General features: G+C 32.2%; 1 protein-coding gene across 1 annotated transcript; it reads left to right on the top strand.

Moving 5' to 3' along the window:
• The first annotated feature begins 134 nt into the window (after positions 1-134).
• Positions 135-11188, top strand: LOC140061638 (ras-related C3 botulinum toxin substrate 1). Its single transcript, XM_072107906.1, has 6 exons — positions 135-358; positions 4987-5058; positions 5295-5412; positions 5617-5679; positions 6591-6725; positions 7243-11188. The coding sequence occupies exons 1-6, from the start codon at positions 321-323 to the stop codon at positions 7399-7401; spliced, it is 585 nt and encodes a 194-aa protein (XP_071964007.1). The 5' UTR covers positions 135-320; the 3' UTR covers positions 7402-11188.
• The last annotated feature ends 562 nt before the right edge of the window (positions 11189-11750 follow it).

The following is an 11750-nucleotide window of genomic DNA, read 5'->3' as shown; positions in this document are numbered from 1 at the left end:
AAATAAACGGATGAAATAAAATCTATTTTGGATTTCTGTGTTTTATAGATAAACAGACGGAAAAGATATTTATAGAAATGAGACAGGCTGTCAAAGTGTTATAAAAGAGGGCACTATCTACTGCCGGTTAAAATTAATTTGGATAAATACACAGTTAACCTGTACACCTTATAGAAGATAAAAAAAATTGGAGAACTTTTCTGTTGATCGTGTGAGTCAACCTCCGGCCAGAAAGTATTATTATAAGTTTGACAAGAAAACGCCCATTTGGATTATATTTATATACGATTATTAAGAACTGTTTAACTTACGAACTCTCTATGATGCAAGCAATTAAATGCGTTGTTGTAGGTGATGGGTAAGTGTTTTCGTCCGTATCAATTCGCCGACGATACATCGCGCGCGGTAAATATTTGGCTGTGGTTGTTGGTACTGCTGCTGGCAGGAGGCTGACTGGGCTGGGCTTGGCCTGTCAACATTGCTTGTTGTAGGCCTAGTTTTTCCGTACCCTGCCAGTTAAGAATTATATATTCCATAATATTGTACATTCATACTTACTTTTTATCTACGTGATTCTTGTATTTAATTGAGTCGTACATGTATGGTGTGAAATATTTGTTTTGTTGAGTGAGTGTGTATGAATAAAGCAAAAATAGCAACGAATGTGTGTCATTTTAAAATTTAATTCATTCATTTTCCTTGACTTCCATTCCGTTATTTTAAGAAAAAATGTTGGTATAATTAATGTACAGTATTTCACATATTTAACATAGGCGTAGGCCTAATCAATTGTATTGTGTGATAAAAGAATAGATAAACAAAAATGAAACATTAATATGCGTACAAAAAAACAAGACTGGAACCGTGTATAGTATGTCTTGGTATAGGCCTAGTAAAAATGTTACCATGGATTTATACCAAGTAAGGAGTTATGTTATTATAACTTCTTGGTTTTACACTATATAAAAAACACCATATTTTATTGAGATTTATAGATATTATAATAATAAGTTAAAACCTTTGTTCAATAGACACCAAAGTCAATTTATTAACCCCCTTTTTACAGCAATCTGACACTGATACTTTACATCTGGTATCAGTTAATACCAAACTGTGAAATGATCTTAAAATTATACTAATAATGTCAAGGTCATTTTGAAAGTCATTGATGATGTCTACCACTACAATCCATATTAAATGTTACAAATATTTTTCAGTTATAGTTTATTCCTATAATAAAATATTTTCATCATGAATAATAAGCATGCTGTGATAAATATAATTGTCCTATTATAGTGATTCAATACTAATATTCTTATTCTTAATATTAATTAAATATTCTTTTTTTATACACATGTGGTCAAAACTTGTAACATTTGAAGTCATTATCTCTTAAGGATGATGTACACAATTTTAAGATGCACTAACAGTACAGTCACACATTCTCAACTTAACTTTCATGGTAGGGTACCGTAATTCAAGGAAATAATTTCTAATTTAAGGTCACAACTTAAGGTTGCAATCAAAGCATCATAGCAGCAGATTGCTTATGCTAAATAAACATCCTCTCATCTAGTCTATGATCCCAATCAATTAAAATAACAGTCAACAAATTTATGTTCATGACAAACATTAAGAAACCAGTAAAAATGCATACAGTACCTTGGTAATAAATTACAGTATGTAAATATTGTAAAGGAAATAATATGAATATTCGATCTGTATAAGTTTTATTTTTTATACAAAATCAGAAAAATTTAATTCTTAATTATCATATAATAACCAAGTATAACCCCCCCCCCCCCCCCACCTATGCCTATGCTTGTGTATATTCTAACCTCCTAATATAGGCTAAATTCGGACACAATTACATAAATGTTAAATCAATTGGGAATGCAATCCCAGATAGTCACACACCCAATTTTCACCAAATCATACAGTACAGTAGAAAAAGACCTAATTTTTATTAACTGCATTTTAATTTATTTGAATTAAAAAGAATATTTGCACAGTGTATTATGGAACAATTTGTTGTTGCATATTGTACTGTTATGTCCTAAAATAACATGTTGGTGTATATTGTATGTCCACTAATAAAAGTATAGAATTTTTTTCTAGAATTTTTTATTATACAGTTAATAATGATACATTACAGTATATAACTGCAAATGTATCTAGATAGAGTAGAATTGTTAATGTTACTACAGTATATAATCAGTTTATATGGTGAAATGAAGGCCATTGACAGTATCTTCATTGTTCAGTGAAAAAATAAATTAACTATGTGGAGCCATTAGAGCAAGACACTGATAACCTAATTTCAATTAATTGAACAGAATTCAATGCTAATTTGTATTGATTTTTCAACATTAGGTGTGAATGTGAGGGGAAAATAATGGTGGCATTGTAAAAGGGCACTTTTAAAATGAAGAAATACAGTATTCTTGTAAACAGATAGACCGCTACAGCATATATTAAAATACACGTCCCCATAAAAAAAAAAAGTTTGCAAATAAGTAGTCTTTTAACACCATGGCCAACCTTTACTCAGAGGACACCCTTATTAAGGGGACACTTGACAAAAAAATGCATACACTATACAGTTCAGTACTTTAAAAGAATCAAATTTCATACTAAATATAATACAGGTTTTTGACTTTCTAATTATTCAGTCAGTTTGTATTTAGTTCACTTATAGAAGAATTTTAGTTGGTGGTTAATATTTCACTAAAATAATTAAATAAAATTGTTTTTTTTTCTGGGCTTACTGTATAACAGGGCTTACTGTACACTTACTGTATAACAGGGCTTACACTTACTGTATAACAGGCCTTACACTTACTGTATAACAGGGCTTACACTTACTGTATAACAGGGCTTACACTTACTGTATAACAGGGCTTACACTTACTGTATAACAGGGCTTACACTTACTGTATAACAGGGCTTACAGTTACTGTATAACAGGGCTTACACTTACTGTATAACGGGGCTTACACTTACTGTATAACAGGGCTTACACTTACTGTATAACAGGGCTTACACTTACTGTATAACAGGGCTTACACTTACTGTATAACAGGGCTTACATTTACTGTATAACAGGGCTTACACTTACTGTATAACAGGGCTTACACTTACTGTATAACAGGGCTTACACTTACTGTATAACAGGGCTTACACTTACTGTATAACAGGGCTTACACTTACTGTATAACACGGCTTACACTTACTGTATAACAGGGCTTACAGTACACTTACTGTATAACAGGGCTTACACTTACTGTATAACAGGGCTTACACTTGCTGTATAACAGGGCTTACACTTGCTGTATAACAGGGCTTACACTTACTGTATAACAGGGCTTACACTTACTGTATAACAGGGCTTACACTTACTGTATAACAGGGCTTACACTTACTGTATAACAGGGCTTACACTTACTGTATAACAGGGCTTACACTTACTGTATAACAGGGCTTACACTTACTGTATAACAGGGCTTACACTTACTGTATAACAGGGCTTACACTTACTGTATAACAGGGCTTACACTTACTGTATAACAGGGCTTACACTTACTGTATAACAGGGCTTACACTTACTGTATAACAGGGCTTACACTTACTGTATAACAGGGCTTACACTTACTGTATAACACTAACAGGGCTTACACTTACTGTATAACAGGGCTTACACTTACTGTATAACAGGGCTTACACTTACTGTATAACAGGGCTTACACTTACTGTATAACAGGGCTTACACTTACTGTATAACAGGGCTTACACTTACTGTATAACAGGGCTTACACTTACTGTATAACAGGGCTTACACTTACTGTATAACAGGGCTTACACTTACTGTATAACAGGGCTTACACTTACTGTATAACAGGGCTTACACTTACTGTATAACAGGGCTTACACTTACTGTATAACAGGGCTTACACTTACTGTATAACAGGGCTTACACTTACTGTATAACAGGGCTTACACTTACTGTCACTACTGTATATTTTGTATTCCTCCATGAACTCTGTCCTACATTTAAATAAGGTGATTGACCTGTGCTTTATAATAGAGTTTTAAACAAGTTGTTAAACAATCACTATTACTGTACTACTACAAGAACAAACTACAAATATTTTGTCTATTGTGCTATGATGTATACATTTCCCAAAAACAAATGTTATAAACAATATACCCAAATATTCATTGTTTGCAAAGTGGTTGAGTTTATATTTTTAAAAGGGATTTTTAAAATGAAATGATCTTTCACTTCGTAGCAGTTCATAAAACTGTGATGCAGTCAATATTTTTTTTAGTACAATACAAAACAAAAGAACGTTAACATGATGAAAAATAAAACATGGTATACATGTACTACACCAGTAGGGATCACTTGATATCAATTGCCTAGAGCTGCCTAATTTCATGTTCACGGTACACAAAATCAGTACAGTATGCACAACTTGGAAAATCATGTACAGTTACAGTACCTAATGTGTTAATGTACTGTAAATTGGAATGTGGGGTTACCTTAATGTCAATTGCCTAAAGCTGCCTTATTTAATGTCACAAAAAACAGTACATCTATGGGTTTACTTGGAAAAGCATGTACCTTCTGCATTAATGTAAATTGGAATGCAAGGTTAACTTGATGTCAATGCCTAGAGCTGCCTAATTTCATGTACAGTACACAAAATACACTACATGGGTGTACTTGGAAAAGCATGTACAGTACTGTACCAACTGTAACTGAATGTAGATTGAAATGCGGGGTCAACTTTAACGTCAATTGCCAGAACCATGGAGTAAGGTTTTACTCCTCCATGCCCAGAACTCCCTAATTATATGCATACTGTACACGTACAGGGCTTACTTGATGGAAAAGCATACAGTACCATTTTAATATAGGTTAATGGGTATTGTAGCGGCAGGTCCTATTCTATGCTAATTACACTCCATTTTGTTTTATTTCAGAGCGGTTGGTAAAACCTGTCTCCTAATCTCCTACACAACAAACGCATTTCCAGGAGAATATATACCAACAGTGTAAGTATTTTTTGTAATGATTAATAGTACTAGTATTACAGTAAGTACTACTATAGTAAATTATTTTAAGGGCTCACCCACCTGTACTTTACCAGGCCAAATACATGTATACATCCCTCTCTTTAGACAAACATCATAGTACTATCGCAAGCCACAAACGTTCCACTTTTTTTTATAGAAAAACTATGATGAATATGATGTTCTATCTGATTTATTTTGTTTACTTTTCTGTTTAGTTTTGACAACTATTCTGCAAATGTAATGGTAGATGGTAAACCAGTGAATTTAGGATTATGGGATACAGCTGGTCAGGAGGATTACGACAGATTACGTCCGTTATCGTATCCACAAACCGTAAGTACAATACATGCATGAAGAAATTCAAAGATCAAAGCAATATATACAAATACCTGTATAAGTACTTACAGTAATTAATTTAATCATACACATTTATTCAGTTATAAAAAAAAATAACTGAAGCCCGCACTAGAAGCAAAAGCTTGCCTTATGAGGGCCCCCGACAATGATAATTATGATGATTTGATTTCTCTTTTGCAGGATGTATTTCTTATCTGTTTTTCACTTATTAGTCCAGCTTCTTTTGAGAACGTCCGAGCCAAGGTAATTCAACTGAATGTTTACAATTATATCTAGATATTAATTTATAAATTGATCTAAAAAATCTGAAGGTGAAATAATAATGCTTCAATTTTGACTAAAAGCATTGCTTATACTGTATAGCTATTTTGATATCAGCAAAACGATTTTGTTAGATAGATAAAGCAAAACACTAAATCAATTGTTGCAATATTTAAATAAAGAGCTAGAAAGCAAAAAAGCTGCCACAATACAATTCCTTCACCAGAGCTAATGAGAAGAAATACTGGACAAAATAGTATTTCATAGCTTATAGAGTGTAACTAATTTGATGTTTCTGGTGATTCATATACAGTAAATAAAGATTTAAAAGTGTGTGTAAGTGACTCATTTATGTCATGACACTCCTACAGTATAGTCGTTGGCAAGTATTTTAACACCTTGGTATGAATATTACATAAGAGCATACTGTAGTAAATGGAGCGCCAACCGTTGCAGAAATTAATCAATCATACTCATATCGAACATTTGCTGACGAACACTATTATTAATTTATTAAATCATCTCATACCTGAATATATTAAATAGATTAAGAGCAGAAAAATAATATTTAAATACATACTCTAGCTACCTTGGTACAGCAGATGAAATATATAATTATAATATACTTTTAACATGTTGTTTGTGGGTTTAGGCCTTCTTAATCTAGGCTCTTAGTAATACACTGTTTTAGGTTTAGCTAATAAGCAACCCGTAGTCAGTAAGGAAGAGAATAGTACTGTTTTATCTATTTAAAAACACAACATGGAACACAAATTAAAAAATATTTTTTAAAATGAAGAAGATGATTAATCTCTCTCTAATTTGTTTACTTTTGTTTATGTTGTTACTATTTTAATTCCATGTGATTTAACTATTTATAATTTATATTTTAGTGGTATCCTGAGGTACGACATCATTGTCCACAAACACCTATTATTCTGGTCGGAACTAAGCTAGATCTTCGGGATGACAAAGAAACATTGGAGAGACTACGAGAAAGGAATTTACAACCAATTACTTTTCCACAGGTACAGGACTCTATTTACTTCAGAAAAATACATACATTGCTAGTTTAATTTTAGTTTAAAAACACAAAACAATTCCTAGTACTAGAGTGATGATACAGTACATTATATATTTAGGCAAATTGCCAAGGATATAAATTATAAGCAAATTCAATCACTATCCTTCTTAAGAGTGGCAATTCCGTTCACAAGACAAACATATACACAAGATGCTCTACATAAACAAAGTCTTATTACAAGTCTTTGAGAGTGGAGTTGTAATTTGTCATTAGAAAAAATCGTGACATATGATAGGACTTGAACCTAGGACCCTTGGATTGGTAGTGAAGGATTATAACCACCAAACCACAACTCCATGGAGGTAGTTGTACAGTAGTAGTAGAGTAGGGTCAGCCTAGCCTACAGTAATTGTCTTTATCTATATCACTTAGCACTCTCCCCAATTAGTGTTTAACCTGTTTATTAATAACTATATTTCATATTAGTACAGTACATAATTTATTTGTGTATTTTTTCATAGGGATTGCAAATGGCCAAAGAAATTACTGCTATGAAGTACCTTGAGTGTTCTGCCTTGACGCAAAAAGGTCTCAAGACTGTGTTTGACGAAGCAATTCGCGCCGTCCTTTGTCCTCCCAAGATGCCGAAGAAGAAGAAGCCAAAATGTAATCTACTCTGAAAAACGTTTTATGAAATCTCAACTGGATAAACCTAAACATGTTTTACAATGTTTCCAAGTTGTTACACGCATTTTGTGCGTGTACATAAAACATTAGAATTATACAGTCACCGAAAATGAAAAGGGTGTGTTAAAGTGGCAATGGCAAATCCTGATCTTAATGTATATACCCGCCACGATAATGATTTTAACCACAGACTGTTTTAGATAAGTGTTTTGTATTCAATATGAATTTATATTTACAATCATATAATCTTAATACTTGTGATTTTATTGATATGCTGCCATTTTATTATTAAATTCTTGTAGAGGGTTCATTCATGCGTATGGCATGGCAAAGAGGTTATAATAAAAGACTAATCTTTTATAAAAATTGGCGCTAAAATTCTTTAAAACAATGCTGACTTTGTTCTCAGGAAGGTGTTTTTTTATAAATCAAAATTATTATTCTGGCGATAAAAAAGAATTGATAAAATTGATATGTTTGTGAAATACCGTCATAGCATGCTGGTTGAAACCCTCCATACAGTCAGATTGGTGGCAGAGACCTACAAAACATAACTGGGTTGAAAACGTTTATTTAGGTCACAACTAAACAAATATGTAAGCTTGAAGATGGAGTTATCCTACAACATAGTATTGTTAATGTTATTATGTATGATGTATAGTAAGATAGGCTGTTTGTAGTGCCAGTTCTGCAGAATTAGCGAGGCCAAACAATGAACCGACTGCCAGTTCAAAAGGATCAAAGTCAGTTCTAAATTCTGTAGTTATTACTTTGGCTGTTGAATTATAAATTGTTAAAAATATGTGCCATAGTATGTTGCACCTTAATCCATATAACATGTTTAGGGCGGGTACTAAAGTCTAGTTGCTGGCCTGTGCAAGCTAGGTTGTTGTACTTCGAAAAATGTTCTCATCTAGTTTTTATATTAACTATCTGGATATAATTCTTTACGTTAAACCATTCATTCGGAACGTCGCACACGTACGTATTCATGAATGGTTTAACGTGAAGAATTATGTACAGATAGGTTGTTGTAGTTTTAAAATGTGTACTATCCCAAAGAGTTTTAACTTAATTAAAGTAAAAGTAAATTCAGTCATCAAATAAAGATGACAAATTTTCTAATCTAATTGGTTAAAAAAAAGTATTGACGATAAAATGTTGCTTGGGGTTGGTGTGCTGTGGATAAAGACTTGTAAATAATATGTGCATTTTAGCTTTATATTATTGTGATATGTGATTAAATATAAATCCATGGGCTTATAAGGTAGAATTGTCTAGTCCGCTATCTCAGATTTAAACTGTAATTAATCTAAATTTAAACTGGGGAAAAGGCTTAATTTTGATCATTAGCATAATAATATCCAAATGAAATGCATTGGTTGTGTGTCCTGTAACTGATTTTTATCTGATTATATGACATTTTTAACAGAGTAAAATGTTATCATAAGAAGGCAGTGTTTAAATAATAGTAATTTGTAACATGTGTATAAGTAATATTAGCACTAGCAGGTAGTATATAATTTCATTAGATTAATAATACATTTTTGATTCATATTTTGCGATTCTTATCCCAAAAATGTGTTCTTAAATGAAAATTAAGAATTATCCCATATGTTTTCAAATATTATATTATTATGTATTTATTTTTATATTATTAGATTAATTTCCAAAATGTAATAAATTGTTCATTGTAATACTGACATGGATTGGGTTTAAGTTACCATTTTAAACCCTACACATGGGTTTTCAGGGATACTGTCCACCCGAAAATTGCTGAGTGAGCCTAAATCTTAATCAGTATGGTAAATATTGTTTAGTATGATTTATATGTATAAAAAAATTGCTGAATTAAACTCAAGGGGCTAATTTACTAGTTAGAATGGTTTAAAATCTGTTAAAACGCCACTAAATTTGAATCTAAATTTAAGGTCATGTACTATTTAAGTTCCTCAAGCAGAGGTGTTTATATTTTAAAAAAACTGTATGTGAATAAACCTATATTACATAATAATGAATGATTACAATTACCGTACCTACTTAACATTTTACCGTACGTGTGCATGTTAACTAGAATAGCACCTGATTCTGTGTTTGGCAGAAAGCGTACAATTTTTATTGTTATGTAAGAGTGTAAAATAGATGATCCTGCCCTGTTAACCTACATATGGCATGCTCAAGTATGACACGCTCAATTGTGTCTGATTCTTGAAACAAAGTTTTGTTTTTCTTGATTTGTATTGACTAAAAAGTGTTTTACCTTGAATTTTAACTTTTTTTTTCCTGTAATATTTTAAAATCATGAATGAATTTATTTGTTACATTTAATGATGAATTCTAACTAAATAACCAATTAAATTAACTTTTAAAATGTAAAATAATTTAAAAAATATAAAAAAATGTAGTGAACCTTTATGTATTCAATTAGAATTTATATTCAGTATACTGTATGATTTTAAGATTTTTTAAACAAATTTTTTGACCATGTAGTTTCAATATTTTGTGCTAACCTTTGACCTAACCTATAACCTTTGACCATGTGATTTTAATGATGTAATGTGCTCCATATAAACCTTGAATAGTGTTATGTGAACATATTTATTATTGGTATATTAGTGTATTATTATTGTATATAGGCATATTGAAGTTCACTGGGTTTTTAAATTGACCAAAGTTGTTACTGCCCTCTGTAAGCAGAAACATAATCATTAAGAAATCAATTAACTGTATTACATACACTGTGTTAACGATGCTGTAACCTAGTCTACAAAGAAACCTTGTCAAATTCAATTTTTAAAATAGCATATACCTCCGTAATTGTTTTTTTAGTACATTGTTCCTAATACTAGTACTGAATAAATGTTGATATTCTAACTAAAATGTAATTACTGTATAGAATATGGTTTACTTTGGTCTAAAATTACTGTTTATTACCAATGTGCGTAATGCACAGGGCATAGGTTTATTAATCTTCCAATGCTGAGTAGTTGTGTTATGCGCAATTTGAACGATTTGCGCAATTTGAAATTGCGCAAAAAAAATCCTTGCGCAATTTGAATTGAAACATGTGTTTCAAATTGCGCAAGCAACGTATTAAATTGCGCAAGTAATCTGCAAATTGCGCAAGGTTTTTCGACAGATTGTGAAATCATGCACACCCATATTTTTATAGTAATTTCTAAGAATGATTCAAAATTAAAGATAAATATCGCATTTCCTTATTTTAGTAGTGCAAATATTGTTATAAGTTAGCATACCGTCGAAGAACCGACGAAGGAAAACGAAGCGGTGGTGTTCCACCAGACGGGCGCAGCGCGGGCGGCCGGCTATACTACTCTAGCCTAGCTAGGGTCTGGACTACTGATACTGACTAGGTTACATGGCCTAGCTTAAACTAATATTAAAAACTTAAAAAGTGAGTATTAACATTATCTTCATTGAAATGGTCTTATTTACCCTATATAATAAAATACTAAATTTTAAACTCCTCTGCCTAGGCCTAGCCTAGCCATGTATTGGAAAATTTACAGTTCGTTTTCAAATTGCGCAAAGGTGTCATATTGCGCAAGAACTATCTTGCGCAATTTACAAATTGTGCAGCGCAATTTAAAATTGCGCAAAGATTTTCTTGCGCAATTTGAAATTGCGCAAGTTGATTGCGCAAAAAAATCCTTGCGCAATTTTAAATTGCGCAAATCGTTCAAATCGCGCATAACAGTTGCATTGGACTGCTATAGTGGAATTGTGGCTTGGTGGTTATGATGCTTGGCTACCAATCCTGTCACATATCATGAAAGGACAAAATTACAACTCCACTCCCAAAGACTTGTAATAAGATTTTGTTTATGTAGAGCATCTTGTGTATATGTTTGTCTTGTGAACCTCTGAGGGTCCCTAATGATCAGCAATTGCTGGATGGATCACCCTCATTAAATATGGTAAAAAAAAAACAAAAAAAACTGCTCATGCTCTAGGACCCCTTAAGCTCTGGTGCGCCTGGGTTTAGCCAGTGAGTGCTCATATATTATGCCACTGTTTATTACACAATATACAGCATAAGTATTACCTACATTATCAACTTTCAATTTCTAAATTGAGTCACTGTGTTAAGCTCTGTCTACACTATCAAACTAGTTTGACAAAAAAAAGTGCGATGTACCCAAATATGGTGGTAGTGATATGACATCATCATATGGCCACATCACATTTTTTCATCACAAAGTTTGATAGTGTAGACACAGCTTTACCCACATCGTTTCTGTGGATGCTGATAGATAATAGTTAGCATAGAAATGAAATACTGTATCCATTTGGTATCCTACTGTATCATTGATTGATATCG

This window comes from Antedon mediterranea, chromosome 1 (assembly GCF_964355755.1).
Source record: "Antedon mediterranea chromosome 1, ecAntMedi1.1, whole genome shotgun sequence".
NCBI lineage: Eukaryota > Metazoa > Echinodermata > Crinoidea > Comatulida > Antedonidae > Antedon > Antedon mediterranea.
Note: the sequence above shows the minus strand (reverse complement) of the source record. Positions and strands in the feature narration are given on the sequence as shown.